Source organism: Ovis aries, chromosome 17 (assembly GCF_016772045.2).
Source record: "Ovis aries strain OAR_USU_Benz2616 breed Rambouillet chromosome 17, ARS-UI_Ramb_v3.0, whole genome shotgun sequence".
In the NCBI taxonomy this organism is placed as follows: domain Eukaryota; kingdom Metazoa; phylum Chordata; class Mammalia; order Artiodactyla; family Bovidae; genus Ovis; species Ovis aries.
The window spans coordinates 72,268,939-72,286,817 of record NC_056070.1 but is presented as its reverse complement, the minus strand read 5'-3'; the positions used below and the strand labels follow the sequence as shown (position 1 = coordinate 72,286,817).

General features: G+C 64.5%; 2 protein-coding genes across 4 annotated transcripts in view; one reads left to right on the top strand and one right to left on the bottom strand.

The window, feature by feature from the left end:
- The window catches only part of PI4KA (phosphatidylinositol 4-kinase alpha), a 57,123-nt gene that overhangs the window by 17,918 nt on the left and 21,326 nt on the right, over positions 1 to 17,879 (top strand). For all 3 annotated transcript variants that reach the window (XM_027956873.3, XM_042234190.2, XM_060400871.1), the window contains 12 exons: positions 1,393 to 1,541; positions 2,054 to 2,119; positions 2,562 to 2,658; positions 4,290 to 4,481; positions 4,806 to 4,906; positions 5,444 to 5,573; positions 6,222 to 6,354; positions 7,100 to 7,195; positions 7,514 to 7,697; positions 7,988 to 8,091; positions 8,782 to 8,950; positions 9,388 to 9,438. In XM_027956873.3, coding sequence (XP_027812674.1) covers positions 1,393 to 1,541; positions 2,054 to 2,119; positions 2,562 to 2,658; positions 4,290 to 4,481; positions 4,806 to 4,906; positions 5,444 to 5,573; positions 6,222 to 6,354; positions 7,100 to 7,195; positions 7,514 to 7,697; positions 7,988 to 8,091; positions 8,782 to 8,950; positions 9,388 to 9,438 — 1,472 coding nt within the window. The remainder of the gene's footprint in view (positions 1 to 1,392; positions 1,542 to 2,053; positions 2,120 to 2,561; positions 2,659 to 4,289; positions 4,482 to 4,805; positions 4,907 to 5,443; positions 5,574 to 6,221; positions 6,355 to 7,099; positions 7,196 to 7,513; positions 7,698 to 7,987; positions 8,092 to 8,781; positions 8,951 to 9,387; positions 9,439 to 17,879) is intronic.
- Positions 11,272 to 16,873, bottom strand: SERPIND1 (serpin family D member 1). The gene is made up of 5 exons (XM_027956881.3): positions 16,796 to 16,873; positions 13,885 to 14,783; positions 12,813 to 13,086; positions 12,189 to 12,333; positions 11,272 to 11,868 (listed from the first exon to the last, which is right to left on the bottom strand). Exons 2-5 carry the CDS (start codon positions 14,765 to 14,767, stop codon positions 11,677 to 11,679), a joined length of 1,494 nt encoding a protein of 497 aa, XP_027812682.1. The 5' UTR covers positions 14,768 to 14,783; positions 16,796 to 16,873; the 3' UTR covers positions 11,272 to 11,676.

Sequence of the window (17,879 nt, the reverse complement as noted above, 5' to 3'; positions counted from 1 at the left end):
CATCAGACCCACGTTAGGCAGCCTGTGGCGTCGCCTCCGGGGACTGAGACAAGGTCGGGTGGGCCGCAGGGGCGCACGCCCTGGAGCCCTCCGCTCCTCTGCCAGGTGGCGCTTGCTCGAGACCCTTTCTCAAGGGCATCTGAGATGCCTGGGGAGTTGTTTTTAAAAAGCAGCGGTGTGACTGAACCAGAGAAGTGTGGACAGCACGGGTACACTGCCTCCGGGCTGTGAGAGGCCGAGTGTGCACACCCGAAGGCCAGGCTGTGTGTAATCCTGGCAGAATCCTGCTGGAGGGAGCCTCCGTCCACAGCCTGCCCCCACCGCCATCACACCCTGAGGGCCCTTGGGCTGGGAGCCTGAACTCAGGGCCATCCCCATCGTGGCTGGTGCCAGGCCTGAGGGAGACCCCCTGCGCTTGCTCACACGCTCCCCACTCCCCGATGGTCCAGGCCCTCTCCCAGGCACCACAAGAATTTATTTTTAAGAAGTATTTCTTAAAAGCACAAATTTGATCATTTCTTTTCCTGCTTAAAAGCTCTTGGTGACCTCACTGCATAAATTTCAAACCCAAGCCTCTTGGCCCCTGGAGCGCCCGCCTCCTGTTTGCACGCCTGCCCCCTCGCTTCCTCCGCCACGTGGGGCTTCATCCTCTCATTGTGCTGTGTGTCCAGGAGGCGCCCTCTGGTCACAGGTTGCTGGCCTGCCTGTGTGACTGGCATTATTTTTTACAGTGAACTGGCTAGTCCTTCAAGGGAAGGACCCAGTGGTCTGCTGCACGACAACGTGCTGGGGCCGTGGCCCTGGCCGAGCTGTGAGCCGTGGGTCTCTGTGTGCGGGAGCACGGAAAGCCCCCTCAGCACCTCTGCAGCGCCCAGTGCAGCGGGGCTGGGGCCCCCCACACTCGGCCCACAGAGCTGCCGCCTCCCCGCCTCCCGCCCCGGTTGCCGCCACTCTCTGCTCCCACATCTTCACCTTTGTAAAAGTCCGCGGATAAGTGGCATCCCGCGGCACCTCTGACTCGATTCCCTTACTCTGAGAGTCCCTAGCTCCACACCTGTTCTGCAGGCGGCACTGTTGCGTCCTGTGTGCGGCTGAGTAGTGTCCACTCGGCGTTTGCAGCACGCCCTCCTTCATCTGCCATCGGACACTTGGGTCGCTCTGGGTCCTGGCTGTTGTGAGCAGTGCTCCTGTGGACCCAGGGGCGCGCGCATGGTTTCAGCTCATAATTCGGATGTATGCCCAGGAGTGAGATTGCTGGATCATGCCAGCCTCTGTTTCTCTTGGGAAGGAGGGAATTGAGTGTCAGCGTAAGCGTGGCCGACGCCTTTGGTGGGTGCTGCGAGCGCGTCCAGTCGCGTGCTCCGAGACCTACTGTTGCTTCTGCCCCGTCAGCCTCTCACTCACCCGACGGGAGCGCCTCGGAATCCGACTACTACTTCTCTGCTGTCAGCTCCAGTTTCTCCGTCTCTCCTCTCTTCAACGGCGTCACCTACAAGGAGTTCAGCATTCCCCTCGAGATGCTCCGGGAGCTCTTAAACCTGGTGAGCGGAGCGAGGGGCGGGCAGCCCGCAGGCAGACACCAGGGAGGCTGTGGCGGCCACAGCGCGGCTCGCCGGGTGCCCGATTAAAGAGAGGAGGCACACATCCTTAGGATCCGTGTGGCACGGGCCCGTCTCGCCCCTGCAGCAGCCGTGCGGGGAGACGGCCACGAGCCCCAGCACGAGAGGGGGCTTCAGGTGGAAGGTCAGTCTGGCCTGGAGCCTGGGTGCTTCCGCCTCTGGCCGTGGAAGCCTCGTGTCCCCGGTTCTGAGGGAGCGGCTCCTTTTCTGTCTGCTCTCCGCCCTGTCCAGCGTAGGAGAGGCCCCAGGTGCTGGAGGGTGCGGGGCGTTTGGCGGGGGAGGGGCGTGGGCGCCAGTGACGTGCGCTGCTGGCCTCTCGCTTCTGCCCCATTTTTCAGCAGGAGGTGGTGACATGGTTTCGTCGTGGGCAGGCTCTGCCCTTCCATTTCCCACGGTGGCTGCCGGGGGCTCACCAGGCCTCATTCTCCTCGCAGGTGAAGAAGATCGTGGAGGAGCCTGTCCTCAAGTCTCTGGACGCAGTGGTCACAGGTGTGATCGAGGTGCGTCCTCTGAGGGCCTCCTGCCCAGGTCCCCTGGCAGTGCCCTGTCCTGACCGCTGAGCAGTGGCCAGTGTGCCTGCTGCAGAGGTGCGAGACAGGCTCGGACGGACTGACGGTTGGTGTGGGAGCTGAGCTCCAACCTGGGCTCGACTGCTCTGTGTGGTCCTTGCCCCAGGTGCCACTCCAGGGCACGCTCCTCATGGGTGCAGCGCTGCGGGCCTCGCTGGTGGGCGTGCGGTGTGTGCCCGGCTGCCTCCCGTCCTTAGCCTGTGCAGGACCACGGCCCACAGCTGCCGACGTGGTCAGGAGGTGTCACTGCCCAGAACCCTGGCAGCGCTGGGCCAGGCCCCTTTCGCGTCTCTGGGCGGCGTCATTGAAGGAGGTAGCAGAAGGGGACCTCAGCGACAGGCTGTGTGGGTCACACCCATGCCCCCGCCTGCAGGCCAACCCCAGTGCCGACCTCTACTACGGCGCCTTCAGCGACCCCCTGTGCGTGGCTGTGCTCAGGATGCTGCGAGATACCCTGTACTACATGAGAGGTGAGGGCCGTGTCACCGCGTCCCGACCCGGGGCAGCCGCTGGAGCATGGCTTCGCCGTCCTCGCTTGAAAGACGGTCTCCTCTGCTCTCCTCGGTGCTGAATGCACTTCGTGACAACGGTCTTGACGACCACGTGGTGTCCAGCGGATGTCTCTGCTTTCCTTAGCCATTTCCTCATCTGACCCCCAGCGCTTCTGGGAGCCAGGCCTCGTCGGGGCCGCAGCAAAGGTTAGGCTGTGGAGGGCAGTGGGCACCGGCAGCTGGGCTGACCCGCAGCCCGCAGCCTCCCCAGCCAGCTTGTTGCAACCGCGATGGCCCGTCTGCTCGTGTCTGTGCTGCCTCTGGGGCCTCCTTACCATCCAGGCCCCGAGGACGCACGCTGGGTCAGGCTGTGGGCTCCAGCTGCCTGCTGTGCAAGGGTCCTTCCTCGGCCGTGTCCAGGCTCCCACATATGACAAATGACCTCTTTTCAGGAAGTACCACTGGAGTTCAGTTCAGTCGCTCAGGTGTGTCCAGCTCTTTGTGACCCCATGAACCACAGCACACCAGGCCTCCCTGTCCATCACCAGCTCCCGGAGTCCACCCAAACCCATGTTCATTCAGTCGGTGATGCCATCCAGCCATCTCATCCTCTGTCGTCCCCTTCTCCTCCTGCCCCCAACCCCTCCCAGCATCAAGGTCTTTTCCAATGAGTCCCCTCTTCGCATCAGGTGGCCAAAGTATTAGAGTTTCAGCTTCAACGTCAGGCCTTCCAATGAACACCCAGGACTGATCTCTTTTAGGATGGACTGGTTGGTTCTCCTTGCAGTCCAAGGGACTCTGAAGAGTCTTCTCCAACACCACAGTTTGAAAGCATCAATTCTTCAGGGCTCAGCTTTTTTCATAGTCCAACTCACATCCATACATGACCACTGGAAAACCATAGCCTTGACTAGATGGACTTTTATTGGCAAAGTAATGTCTCTGCTTTTTAATATGCTAAGTTGGTCATAACTTTCCTTCCAAGGAGTAAGGGTCTTTGAATTTCATGGCTGCAGTCACCATCTGCAGTGATTTTGGAGCCCCCCAAAATAGAGTCAGCTACCGTTTCCACCATTTCCCAACCTGTTGGCCATGAAGCGGTGGGGCCGGGTGCTGTGATCTCAGACTTCCGAATGTCGCGCTTCTGGCTATCTTCTTCACTGCCCGCTCACTTCCATCAAGAGGCTCTTTAGTTCTTCACTCTCTGCCGTAAGGGTGGTGTCATATCTGAGGTGATTGATATTTCTCCCGGCAGTCTTGCCTCCAGCTTGTGCTTCCTGCAGCCCTGCGTTTCTCGTGGTGTGCTCTGGGCGTGAGCTAGCTCACATCACTGGAGTGCTTCCTGTTAATGAGGCGGTTCCAGAGGTGGCATTCCCCTTTGTGTCTCGCGTGTTCAATGTCGACCGTGTTGACAGCTTGGGACACAGCATGGTTCTTTCCTATGGGAATGATTGTTTCCTGAGTGTCGGGTGGCCCACGTGCAGGGTGGGCGTGCGTGCCCGTCCGGGTTCGCCTAGTGGGCCTCCCTAAAAGCACGGGGCCGCAGCAGTGCTCTCTCCCAGAGGTCTGTATGAGGGGCGGTCCTGAGTGTGTGTGCTCTCTGCCCACAGACCTGCCCACCTCCTTTGTGAAGGAGGTTCACGACTTCGTGCTGGAGCAGTTCAACAGCAGCCAGGGGGAGCTCCAGAAGATCCTTCACGATGCCGACCGGGCCCACAGCGAGCTGAGCCCCCTCAAGCTGCGCTGCCAGGCCAGCGCCGCCTGCGTGGATCTCATGGTCTGGGCAGTGAAGGACGAGCAGGGTGGGTTCCCCCGCCGCTGCCTCCCTTCTGCACGTCAGAAGGGATGGGGGATGGGGCCTGAGTCGGGGGCGGGGTCTACCTGGGGAGGGTGGGGCCTGAGTTGGGCGGAGCCTGGCCCAGGAGTTGTGGCAGGGCCTGAGTCGGGGGGCAGAGTGGGCACATGGGATGGAGTCGCCCCGGACGCAGGACAGGAGCAGGGAGCCGCCCAGACCCTGAGGTGGAGCTGCCCAGAGTCCTGGGTTCGGGTTCTGTCGCGGCCTGGGGGTGGCGCCTGTGGCGGCGACATCTGCTGAGGGTCTGTACTCGCCCGCGTTCTGAACTCAGGCGCAGAGAATCTGTGCGTCAAGCTGTCTGAGAAGCTGCAGTCCAAGACTTCCAGCAAGGTCATCATCGCACACCTGCCGTTGCTCATCTGCTGTCTGCAGGTCTGTCGCTGACCCCGGGAAGGGGTGGACTCCCGTCCGCAAGACCTTCTCACAGCGTCCAGGCCGAGGCCGGCACCAGCAGCTGGATCTGAGCTGCTGTGCCTGGGAACTTGAGCTTGAGCCTGCCGCGGACAGGGTCCCTGCTGGAAGGCCGCTGCTGACGGCTAGCGGGCTTTCTGCGAGCAGGATCCAGGCACAGCCGGGTCCCATGTTGCGGAGGCTCCCCAGCGTGTGCTGGGCCTTTCCAAGGCGGCAGACGGGAACCTACCCTGTCGAGGCTCTGACCCATCCCAGGCCCCATGACTCCCGTCTGCCTGTGCAGAAGTAACGTTCCCAGTGAGCCCCGTCTCCCCTACGTAGCTTGTGGAGGTGAAGGGCAGGTCACCAGTGAATCTCACCTTGAGGTGGAGTCCCCACCCCCCTGTCCTGTCGGCATGCCTGGTGGCACATGGACATGACGCGACTCCGGTCATAGTGGTGTCTGGGGGGGTGAGCGCCGCCGCTCCGGCGGCCCCTGACAGTCCGTGTGCGTTGCAGGGCCTGGGCCGCCTGTGCGAGCGGTTCCCGGTGGTCGTGCACTCGGTGACGCCCTCCCTGCGGGACTTCCTGGTGGTCCCATCCCCCGTGCTGGTGAAGCTGTACAAGTGCCACAGCCAGTACCACACAGGTGAGGGCCCCTCCTGGGTGGGGGGAGGTGCCCAGCTTCCCTGCAGGCTGGCCCCGACCAGAAACCTCCCTCCAGGCCCCGCCCTCCCGGGCCCCTCCCTCCGGGCCCCGCCCTCCAGGCCCCGCCCTCCCGGGCCCTCCTTCCAGGCCCCGCCCTCCCGGGCCCCTCCCTCCACACCATCTCTCTCTGGCACCTGCTCTCCCGGCAGCCTGCAGAGTGAGTGCCCTGAAAATGTGGGCCCAGACCACATCTTCTGACGTGCAGTGAGTGAGGTTAAGTGCCGCTCGGTGGGTGCGTCCTCCTCTCCCTTCACTCAGACTGAGAGCCTTGCTCTCAGCCCACCTTCCCGGCTTCCTGCTTGTGATCCCTGGCTGGGGGAGAGGTCCCATGGCCCTGCCCTGTTCCTTACTTAAGATGTGACTCTTCTACGTATTCACCGCCTTGTAGCCTAAGCGTTCATCGTTGTAAACGCTCCCTGCATCCTTCCTGTTGGCTGACACGCTGGGTTCTGGAATGCTAGGAGAAATCTCTAGAGTGATTGCCTTTATGATTAAAAACGATCCACGCGTAATTTCAGCTTTGAGTTTCAGACAAAAGCGTGAAAGGCGACAGGCTCAACCACATGCATGTTTGACTTTTCAATTCCAGTTGCCGGCAGCGACATAAAGATCAGTGTGACCAACGAGCACGCCGAGCCGGCCCTGAACGTGGCGCCGGGGAAGAGGAGCCAGCCGTCCATGTACGAGCAGCTTCGGGACATCGCCATTGACAACGTCTGCAGGTGGGCAGCGGAGACTCACCTCAGGCCCTGTGGCCGGGACCCAGATGTGAGGAGCGAGAGAGGACTGAGGGCCCCGTGCTCCCGGGGGCTGTGAGAGCTCCCTCTAGAACACAGCGTCTCTCCGTGCAGCTCACAGCCCGCCACGTAGCTGTAACGTCTGCTCAGCCACCTGCTTACTGTGCCCCGCTGAGGAGCAGGGAGGCTTGGTTCCCACCTTTGTTCGGTCTTCGTCTCTGGCTGTGCTGGTTCTTTGCTGCTGCACGCTCTCTGCTGGTGATGAGCGGGCTCCTCTCTCGTTGGGGTGTGCAGGCTCCTCACTGCCGTGGCCCCTCTTCCTGCGGAGCACGGCTTCAGCAGCTGTGGCTCATGGGCTTACTTGCCCTGCGGCCTGTGGGCTCTTCCTGGACCAGGGATCGAATCTGCGGCCCCTGCATTGGCAGGCGGGTTCCTAACCACTGGACCCAGGAGGTCCTCCGGGAGTTTGATTGGAGTTGGGATGAGTATGGCATTCTGAAGGGAGCAGTTTGGGGCAAAACAGTGAAGTTATTATTTCTGACCGAGACGTTTACCAAGTGGTGTGACACGAAGCCATTGTTTGAATTCATTGCGTCTCGGTGTTCATTCAGATTTCTGGGGGGATGCATTCAGGGCAGTTCTTTGAACCCTGCAAACTCGAGACAGAAAGACCAAACCTAGACCAGCCGCAGGCGCCCACCTGCTGCTTGTGCTGCCTCACACTGCTCAGGTGCCTGAAGGCGGGCCTGACCGTGGACCCGGTGATCGTGGAGGCCTTCCTGGCCAGCCTCTCCAACCGGCTGTACATCTCCCAGGAGAGCGATAAGTACGCCCCGCCCCTGGGGACGGGGGTGTGGAGTGGGGCGCGCAGACCCCTGAGGCTCGGGCTGGCTGGCGTGCACGCTCCCCAGCTGCTTTCTCGTCCAGCCTGGACTCGGGTGCGGGTCTGTTCCGCCGTGTCCGCTGCAGCCCACCTTCCGTGTACCCCCGGACGTCGTTTGGGCTGCGCAGCCCTGCCTTCCTGCCTGGCGCTGGTGTCGGCAGGCCCCCGGCAGTCCCTGTCAGACGCGCGGTCCAGGCCCCCCGGCTCCACCTCCCGCTGTGTTGGAGCTGCGCTCCCAGGTCCTGTGTCCCCCCTGTGCAGGGACGCACACCTGATCCCCGACCACACCATCCGAGCCCTGGGCCACATCGCGGTGGCGCTGCGGGACACCCCGAAGGTCATGGAGCCCATCCTGCAGGTCCTGCAGCAGAAGCTCTGCCAGCCCCCCTCCCCGCTGGACGTGCTCATCATTGACCAGCTGGGCTGCCTGGTCATCGCTGGGAACGTAAGCGAGCCGCGGGCCCGCGCGGGGGGTGCCGAGGTTTTTCTCAAGTAGGGGAGCTCAGAGTAGTTGTTTCTAGACGGCCAGGTAAAGCGGCTTGAACTGAGCTCTTGCTGACGAGACTAGACTGAAGTGGAAGTGGAAGCTGTGTGCGTGGAGGTCTGCGTAAAGCGGCAGGGGCAGCCTTGGCACAGTTGCAGGCCCACAGCTCTGGCCCACGGCGCCTTCCCTCTGGGTGTCCGTGGAGGGCGCTCTTGGCGAGAGGTGGTCACAGGTCCCTCTCTCTCTTCCAGCAATATATTTACCAGGAGGTATGGAACCTCTTCCAGCAGATCAGCGTGAAGGCCAGCTCGGTCGTGTACTCGGCCACCAAGGACTACAAGGACCACGGCTACAGGTAAGCCTTCCTGCCTTCCTGTCGCTCTCCATCCTTAGAAAGGGGGCCACTCGGGGTCTTGTCCCGTAAATTAACGCCGCTTCTCACAAAAGCACCATGTGCTAGACATCCATGCTTCCTGGCGGGGATGGCCTGCACCTCGCTGTCCTCAGCAAGCACCTCCTTGCTCACACCCAGCCTGCCCAACGCCCGGTGGGCACGGCACCTCGCCTGGCCTGCCCGTCGTCAGCCTGCCCTCGGGGCAGCGGCGCTGCAGTCCGCCCAGCCCGAGCCTCTGTGGTCAGGGTGGCACACCAGCGAGGGCTCCCGTGCCGTCCTCAGTGGGTCCTGAGCATGGGCACCACAGCCTCAGGTGTGCGACGCCCAAGGACAGACGCTCCTCCTGTGTTTGCAGAACCTCCTTTGGCTTGGCCAGGCCCAGGCAGGGCACAGGGCGGGGTGGAGGTCCTCCTTGCCCCTCTTTCTCCCCAAGGGGAGCGGGCGGCTGGGTGGCCGTGACCTCGGCTTGCTCACCAGCCGTGTGTGTGCGTGGCGCCACGTGAGTCCCCACAACAGCCCCGGGCTCGGGCTGCTTGTCTGCGGGCTCGCTGCTGCCTCCTCGGGAGCCTGGCCGCTGGACCCCAGGGCTGGCTGGCCTGGCTGCGCTCGCTCACCTCCTCCTGCCGCCTGTCTGTCCCTTCGCTCCCGCAGGCACTGCTCGCTGGCGGTGATCAACGCCCTGGCCAACATCGCAGCCAACATCCAGGATGAGCACCTGGCGGACGAGCTGCTCATGAACCTGCTGGAGCTGTTCGTGCAGCTGGGGCTGGAGGGCAAGCGGGCCAGCGAGCGGGCCAGCGAGAAGGGGCCCGCCCTCAAGGTGGGCGCCGCCCCAGGCCCCACTGGGAGTGGGGGCTAGCGCTTTCCTGGGGGCTGGTGGGGGCCACCCTCCGGGCTGAGTGGGACGGAGAGGTGGTGGGAACAAACAGGTGTCAGGTGGCCGCAAGACCTCTTGGGGGGCGGCGTCCGAAGTGGGCGCTTCGCAGGGGGCCCGAGTGCTTTTCAGGCGTCACGTCTGTAGCACCGCGAGGTCTTCGTGCAGAGTTGCCACGGCACACGCGCCGTGTCCCCCGTGTGACGTCGATTGTGTCCTGTCTTGACCGTAAGGTGGAGCACCTTTACCCGTCTCCCTGTGCGTGTCGTTCATCGTTTTGTTTGAAGGAGTTTCACTTCTCACGATGCCGTGTGGGGCCTTTCTGTCTTTCTGTTTGGTGAGACAAGGGGTGCTGGTCAGTGACCTGGCTCTGTCCCCCGCAGGCCTCCAGCAGCGCAGGGAACCTGGGCGTGCTCATCCCCGTGATCGCAGTGGTGAGTACCTGCCCCTCCGCGGTGCTCCCGCAGCTGCTGCCTGGGGTGGCTCTGTTTACGCAGGTGGTTCCCGAGCGCCCCCTCAGCGCACCCTGGGGTGGAGCCCCTGCGTCTGCTGCCAGCTCCCTCATCACTCGAATCTCGAGCACGTACGCGTGTGTCCTCAGCTGGAGCTACACAGGGGCTGACCCCCAGCTGCAGGGCAACCCCAGAAGTGGAGGCCAGGCGGGTGGGTGGAGAGCCCATCGGTGTTTCGGGAAAGGGGTCTGGGGGCTTGCTCTGGGGGTGTTCATCATGTGAGTCTGGGGGCCGCTGGGGATGTGGTGTGTGCTGGCCAAGGTGGACAGGAGCCCACAGCCGACTGGCGTATATGTAGTTCTCAGCTCTGTTGGTGAGGCGTCACAGGCTGAGTGGAGGGAGCATGCTGCCTCTGGCCCAGGTTCGATCCCCAGGTTGGGAGGATCCCCTGGAGGAGGGCACGGGAACCCCCTCCGGTGTTCTTGCCTGGAGAATCCCATGGACAGAGGAGCCTGGCGGGCTACAGTCCACAGGGTTGCAGGGAGGTGGACAGGCTGACGTGGCTGAGCACACGTGTGCACTGTGAGTTAGCACACGGGTGTCAGGGTCACCGGGGCAGGGGTGGAGCCCTGGCCCTGCCTGTGGGGTCCTAGTGGGCGTCCCAGCCCCCACGCACACTCCGCCTGCCAGCAGAGCTGCTCGGAAAGGCGGGGCGGCCGTCTGGGGGGCCGGTGGTCAGGGCAGGCAGACTTGTGAGCTGTGGCCGGCCAGCGCTCGCTCACCTGAAACTGTCTGCCTCGCTGCCGTGACCGTCACGTGAACGGAGTACGTGCTGTGGAGTCAGCAAGTTAATGGTTACACTGGGGGCGAGGGGACAAATATTGGTTGTGTTGCTTAACACGGAGCCTGGAGAGCGTGGTTCCAGCCTTTGCTCCAGGCAACCGGATGTGCGTGGAGGCGCTGGCTTCCCTCCGTGTTGGTTTGCTCTGATGTTCTACACTCTTTCCAGCTTGGGGCCTTTTGGTGGCACGCTGTCCTGTGGGTCTGGGCGGGAAGTAGGGGTTCCTGCCCTAAGGCAGCCGCTCCCTCCTGGGTGACCTTGGAGCCCGGGGTCAGGGAGCTGGGTCCCCTGGCCACCGAGGCGCCTTCCTGCCTGAGAGTCGTGGGCTGTGTCCTGCGACTCTGTGAACGCTCCTCAGAATGTCCCAGGTTCCACAGTTGGAACCTGCGGCTTGAGCCGCAGCCACGTGACAGGCCGTGGAAAAGGTCCACTCAGGCTGCTCGGCCAGGGGCCCCTTGCAGCTCCGGGGCCTTGGGCGGGTCACTCATTCTCCCGGAGCCGTAACACAGGGTCGTGGACTAACACTTTCAGCTCACCGGCCCCTCTGAAAGCTGTGCCCGTTCTCTCGTGGGAGTGGCGTCTGTCCGCAGGAGTCTATACTTCACCTCAGGCGGAGAAGGCGAGGGGCCCAGCAAGGCCCCCGTTAGGGCCCCCAGGCTGGGTGGCTGCCCTGACCCACTTTATCCTCCCTGCAGTCCTGCGAGGCAGGGCTCTGTCACCCCCATTTCACAGACGGGGAGCCTGAGGCAGAGAGCTCGCCTCAGAGCGCCGGAGGTGCGAGTGGGTCTCGGGCCGCACCGTGCACGCGGCCCCCAGCCCCAGCTGCGCTGCCGTGTCCGAGCCGAAGGCGTGCCCTGCCCTGGGTCACCGTGGGGCCCTCAGGTCGCTCTCAGCCTCCAGCACTCCGGGGCGTCGGGCAGTGTGAACTCGGCTTCCCTCAGTTACTTGTGCTTATGAGAGGAGGGCACACCCGGTAAAAGCGTCACGTTTATTAAGCCCTGCGTGGGAGGCGTGCCTGCGGCCCACGCCCTGCTCTGAGCAGACATGCCTCTGCCAGCGGGCTGGGCCTCGCTTGAGGAGGGGCTGGCTGTCAGCATCTTGGGGGCCCTCATGCTCCATAGTGGGGAGCAGCTTTGGGTGGCAGAGGGGCACTGCTGGGCCTGGGGCTGACCTGTGAGGAGGGGGCCTTGTGTCTGCGCCAGCACCCTTCAGTGACAGCTGTCCTGCAGGCTTGACGGTACGAGCGTCGCCTCCTCATCCGCGTCTCCCGGAAAGGGGGCTGGGCCACGGGGTCCCGGCGCAGGCACCTCGTGGTGGTTGTCAGAAGGGAAATAGGATGGTGGATGCCCCAAAGCACTCGAGACGCCCAGGCCCCGCCACTAAGGCCGGGTGGGGTTGGCGACCCGGCCCAGGAAGAGCAGGCAGCCGGTGCGGTGCTCGTAGATGAGGAACAGGAAGGGCCGGTCGACGCTGAAGCGGACCTGGGCGGACAGCGGCATGAACCCCACGGCGGTCACGGCCGCGGCCTGCGTGCCCTCCTCGTTGACCGTGATGGTGCCTTGGTGCTTGAACTGCGTCGGGCACAAGGGACGCGTGAGGGGGCAGCGGTCACACTCGGGGTTGGGGTGCAGAGGCTTGTGTCCTCCCGGGAAGGGGCGGGGTGATGGGAGAGGCCGGGCTCACTGGGTCTGGACAGCCCTCGGGACTCGGTGCCCACCCGTCAGCTAAGCTGGGGCTGTGCTGTGCAAGGGGCTGAACAGTGTCACCTCTGTGGTGTGCACCGCGGCCACGTGGGACTCCCCAGGGCGCTCGATGAGCAGGCCCAGGGTCTGCAGGCGGGGTGGGGGCTCGGGGGCCCTGCCCAGACGGGGCGGGCGAGGGCGGGTGTTACCAGGTCGATGACGATCCTCTGGCCCGTGATCCCCGTGGTGTTGCTGTGCTTGTCAAAGAGCGCCGTGACCCCCAGGGCCCGCAGGGCCCCCACCAGGTCATAGTCCTTCTCCAGCTTGAACTTGGGCAGGAGCACCTCCCGTGTCCTGGTCGGGAAGAGAGCATGTTTCTGCCCACGTCGCATCCCAGAGGAGCCCCATTCCCTGAGGTGTAGCAGCCGTGCCTGCCTGCGGCCCGCACGACGGCCTGGCTTCTGGGCAGGCCTGCCTTTCCCCCGGCTCCTGCTCCGTCTGTGCTCTGGTTCTACAGGGAGGCCTGGACCAGGGTCATGTCTTCACACGGGCCCAGGGAGACTGGGAGGTGACGGATGCGTCCCTCCCGCTCCGACCGACCACAGAGCCTGTCCTGACATGGACCCGAGAGGGACAGGCGCGGCGGATGACCCCAGGGCCGTGGCAGGGCTGTGGCAGAGCCACGCCGCTCCTGTCCCCACGCCTTTTCTCACTGGTGCGCCCTGACCACCTCTGCCCGAGCAAGAGCTCTGGGCTGAACTCACAGCGGCCTGGGGGACAACACCCCTTCCCCTAAAGCGACCGCGGCCCGGCGCCCCCTGCCCCCGAGGCACCTGTTGGTCATGCTCCTCTGCCACCGCTCCACTGCCTGGGGCGTCAGCTGGCCCTCCAGGGTCTTCATCCCCGACAGCTTGTGTGGGACCACCACGAGCATGCTGACGCCCCCCACGTAGTCCAGCCGCAGCACTTCGCAGCCCAGCTCCTGATCGCTGGCTGCCAGGAAGGCACCCTTGGTGTGCATCATGGGGACCTTGACCACCTCCCGCTCGCTCAGCCGGAAGCTGTGCTTGTGTGTCATTTCCGCCGGGAATTTGCTCACCCAGGACCCTGTGAGGTCAGCGAGGCAGGGCCTCTGTGACAGCGGCATGGGGGTCGCTGAGACAGGCCGCACCGCCCCCACGGTCTGCCCCACATGTCTGGTTTGGGCCGGGCCCGGGGGGCACGGATGCGGCTGCTGTGGGGGCCGCACTGGAGAAGCGCTGCTCAGAGGCTGCCCTGACCACAGGCACGCACGCGGCTGTCCCGCGGCCCTGCTGCTCCTGGCTGCCTGCCGGCTCCCTGGGCGGGGGGGCTGCTGGGGTGTCCTGGCTGGGGTGCCCACAGGGCATTGCGAGCCAGGCCTGGGCTTTACAGACCCGCACTGCCTACTCTCTGGGGTCCCAGGAGCCTGTGTGCACGTGTGTGGGGTTTGGAGGTGCCTCACTGCTGGCCCAGAGCAGTAAGTCTAAATGTGGGCTTGATTTCCCCGCCCCAGCTGTCTGGGGAGGAGGGGGCTGTGAATGTGAGCTCCTCAGGCCCAGCCGGTCTCCAGCCGTTGGTCCGACCCGAAAGAGAATAAGAAAACTGAGATCCAGGTGGGCCTGATGCAGAGAGAGGCACCAGCTCAGGTCTGGCATGGGCGGGAGGGGACGCTGAGCAGCCCTCACCTGCAGTGGTGAGACGGAGACGCTGACAGCAGCAGCCTGTAGTGGCCGCAGCGAGGCGTGAACCACGGGCTTCCTCGCCGGGGCCTTCCCTGACCCTGCAAGCCACCCTGAGCCTGGCTCTGCAGGGGTAGTGGAGGTGGAGGCTGCAGGCCTCGCTGCCCTGCCCGCGAGTCCAGCCCGGGCCCGTGCTGCCTCCTACCTTTGAAGTAGAGGCAGTTGAGGAGCAGCATCTGCGTCGCGGGGTCCACGTCCTGCAGCGCGTCTCGTATGAGGCCCTTGGTGAGCCGGGCCACGTGCCGGTTCGTGTGGGCGAGGAAGGCCGGATCGGAGAAGTCGGCCGCCCGGACCTCTGCGAAGTAGTACTCCCGGACCTTGGCCTTGAAGTCGTCCAGGACCGGGAGCTGCTTCTGCACGTAGAGGTCACTGACAGAGCGCAGCGTGTACCCGAAGTCCCTGCGGAAGAGGCGGTGGGTCAGCTTCCGGAACAGGTTGTGGACGGTGCCCAGCTCGTAGGTGGTGCTGGCGTTGACAAACTCGGCGAAGCGCAGGGCCGCGTGCACCTCCCGGTGGGTGTCGCCCGCCAGGCCCAGGGAGAGCATGGCCAAGGCAGCCGACACGCCCACGGGCGCCAGGAAGACGTTGTCGGCCGAGCCGGCCCGCGCCGCCAGCGCCCGGTACAGCTCGAAGCCGAACTGCGCGTTGAGGAGGTTGAGCCGCTGCACGCGGCTCTTGCCGGGGAAGAGCGGGAGCACGCTGCCGGCGCCCGCCCCGGGACGCGGGGGCGGGTCCGCGTCCACGACGTCGCCGTAGTCGTCGCCGTCCTCCCCGAAGATCTGGCCCAGGTCCAGGTAGTCCTCCTCCTCCTCCCCGTCCGTGGCCCACTCGGTGGTGACCGTGTTCTCCTCGTGGAAGGCGGCGGCCGGCAGGGGCCGGCTCACGTTGCTGCCCTTCAGCCGCCCCCACTGGGGCTCCGCAGACTCGGGGTCGCCCCCACCGCCATCTCGCCGCCCCCGCGGGCCAAGGGTCCTGCAGGCAGATGCCAGGAGGAGGGCCAGCAGGAACGGGCGCAGGGGGCACCGCATCCTGGAGGAGCTGGAGCTGGGGGAGAGCAGACGCGTGAGAACGGCCTGGGAGCCCCCACACCAGCGGGGCCCCGGGTGCCCGTCCCCAGACACGCTGGGATCCGGTAGAAGACAGACACGCCTGATGTTCCGTGGGGCCTCGTGAGGGGCACCGCTCAGAACCCCTGGTGGAAAGGTGGGCAAAACCCTGGGGCCTGGGGACCCAGGGAGTTTCCTTCCCACTCGTGTACTGAGTTCGGGTCAATTTTTTGAGTGACACCCGGGGCCCTGGAGGCACCGTGGTGTCCCCCCGTCGGCCGGGGGCCCGCGTGCAGTGCGGAGGGCTCACGAGGACGGTGCTGGCAGGGGCTGGGGGCCACCTCCTGTGCTGGGAGTCCGCGGGGTCTAATCTGCGTGACCTGGGCCGCGTCTGCGGTGCAGGGGTCGCCCGGGCCGCTCACAGCCCCGGGGGGTGAGGGGTGAGCATCTTAGATCTGCCAGTCACTGCCCGCTGCTGCGGGAGGGCCCCGTCTCCACCAGGGTCCCCATCGTGCCCTGGGTCAGGGTGTGGGGGTGCTGTTAGGAGCGCGTACCAGAGGCCTGAGGGGCTTCCTCCATGGGAGCGGGGTGCCCCGGGGGGGGGGGTCTGCCTGCCGCCCCTCCCCTGCGTGCCCGCCTCCCTGGCTGGGCACTGCCCCCCAGGAGAGCGTAGCTGTCGACGTGCCCGGTTCCCAGGAGGGGGACAGCACCCAGTGTCCCTTCAGTCCCCTGCGGGGGCATGTCTTGTTCAGTGTGCGGGTGTGCAGCCGTCTGCTGGGCCTCTGGGGACCAGGACTTCTGTTCCCCACCCAGGCTGGGAGAGCACCGTGGGCTCCTGTGAGGTGGAGCTGGGCTGGTTGGCCCTGAGGACGGGCTCAGTGCACTGAGGCCCCTGGAGCTCCGTGAGTCCTGCCCGAGCCACTGCCTGTGCACGGGGCCAGGCCGGGAGCTCCGTGCTGAGTGCCAGCCTGCAGGTCCCGCCTGTGCTGGGTCAGGGGCTCAACCGGACCCAGGGTCATGGCCCCTCCGCAGTGTCCAGCGCTCGGCCCTCAGCCCTGTGAGTGCGGCCAGCCGCATGCCCGGAGCACCACGTTTGGAGAGGGACAGGCGCGTGGCTCGCGACTTTGACCCCTCTGTTGTAATCGAGGGTTCAGGAGGCAGTCAGAGCCGACAGGGAGGTGGAGGCGAAGGCGCCTGTGTCTGCCCGTGTGCACTCAGCACAAGTGGGAGCGTTCCGTGTCCTCTTGCGTGTTCCATGCTGACAAGCCCGTCACGCTCATTACGCCCTCGTCAGAGGGAGCAGGGTGTATCTCCTGAGACCTCGCGTCCTGTGGATAAAAGCTAGGGACCTGGAAGGTACACCTCTCTGTCATCTTGGCTTTCAGCATCATAGGAGTTAAGTAAGATGCTTCAGAATTATCGCTCGGTGGTGTTTAAATCCAGGGTAGTATGTTTGAGGAGAAGCAGTGCTTTCTCAAGGTGAACCATGTGACAGCTTGCTTTCCTGGGCCTGTTCTGTGGCGCCGCCTCATGCTGGCTGCTGTCCCCCAGCCCAGGAGGAGCGTGGCTGACAGCTGAGGACGCTCTTAAAGGGGATGGGCCTTCAGACTCAGCACAGAAGACCCCCAGGCCCGTGTCCCCAGGCTCGCCACCCCCGGGCCCTGTCCCCGGGCTCGCCACCCCCGGGCCCTGTCCCCGGGCTCGCCACCCCCGGGCCCTGTCCCCGGGCTCGCCAGGTCTGTCTGCGTGTGTGTGTGCACACGTGTGACACACACATAGACACATCTTCCTGAACCGATTGTGACACCCCAGAACCAGGATGCCCCCCCGACCAGCCCTGTCCCCAGTTCAGGTCCTTAAGCTTGTGCAGACCCTCCTCACGGGCGGGCAAGATGGACAGAAGACCCTTCCATTCCGAAAACAGCGGTAGGGACTATGGGAAGGTGTTGCCACACAGAGAAACAAGCCCGTCACCCACCTCACCCGCAGAAAGGTTGGAGACCTACTCACCTCTGTGCCGCTGGTGCAGAGTGGCTCTGCAGGGGCAGAATCGGCCAAGGTCGGCCGCGCGCTTCTGCGACCTTTGGTGCTGGGCTGCAGTTTCAGTCTTCCAAAGTACACAGATCGCAGGTGAAACACCGCCCCCCAGCCTCGTCAGCACAAAGCCCCGCTGTGTGCCCGGTCACCGCCCAGCAGCTGCGACGCCACATTTGGAGGCCCGTCTGTCTCCTTGTGGACGAGCCATCAGGACCCTGTGGCCAGAGCTGGGTTGTGTCATGGGGGTGGTTTCGACGCTACCCTGGATGTGGGCCCCCACCACCGTGCATGCCGACCTCAGTTCTCGGCCGAGGGGGCCACAAGGAGACCCTGGCCCAGTCCTGCGTGCCGGCCCTGGTCCCTGCAGGGCACCCAGCCCAACTCCCCTATGTCGCCGGGAAGCAGGGTCGCACCGAGGCTCCGGGGCCTGGGTGCCTCTGGGTCTACTTTGTGGGGTTCCGGTCTCCGGAGGTTCTCGTGGCGTTGGCAGGGGCCGTCAGCCCTGGGCGCCTCTGGGTCTGGTTGTGGGGTTCCGTTTGTTTGGGTCGTGCTGCACAGCTTGCAGGGTCTTCGTCCCCGACCAGGGGCTTAACCCGGGCCCCTGGCAGTGCTAGTCCAGTCACAACTGTGGACTGCCAGGAAGCCCCAGGGTGTCTTGTTTATGGTTCATATTTTGAACTCACTTTCCAAGAAGGGTTGTATTGATTATCATCCTACCCCTTGCCATCCCCTCACAGCAGTGGACATCACCGTTCCTGGCCACCACCTGGCACGTACTCGGTGCTTATAGGTCGTAGTGCACGTTTGAGCTGGGGAGACCCACTTGCGGTGGGTTAGTTAGCACCGTGTGGGGGCGTGGCCTCTCCCAGAAGCTCGGGAGGGTCTACGCGTCTGCCAGGTGCTGTGTGCGTTTACCGTTCTCCATACCTGAGCCCCCCAACACACACGCACTCGCGCGCGCACACACAGCGGGACGCTGCCATGGGGGCGGCTGCGGGGAGTCCAGGCCCGAGAGGCTCACCTGTCACCTGCTTCATGCACTGGGCTCTGCCCATGG

Bases quoted from the DNA above. Each gene is read 5' to 3' on its own strand.
- SERPIND1 (XM_027956881.3), bottom strand. From the start codon at position 14,767: ATGCGGTGCCCCCTGCGCCCGTTCCTGCTGGCCCTCCTCCTGGCATCT. The intron at 13,087-13,884 runs GTAGGAGGCAGC...CTGACCTCACAG, and splicing joins CAACTGCCTCTACTTCAAAG to GGTCCTGGGTGAGCAAATTC. The intron at 11,869-12,188 runs GTAACACCCGCC...TGCCCGACGCAG, and splicing joins AGAGGATCGTCATCGACCTG to TTCAAGCACCAAGGCACCAT.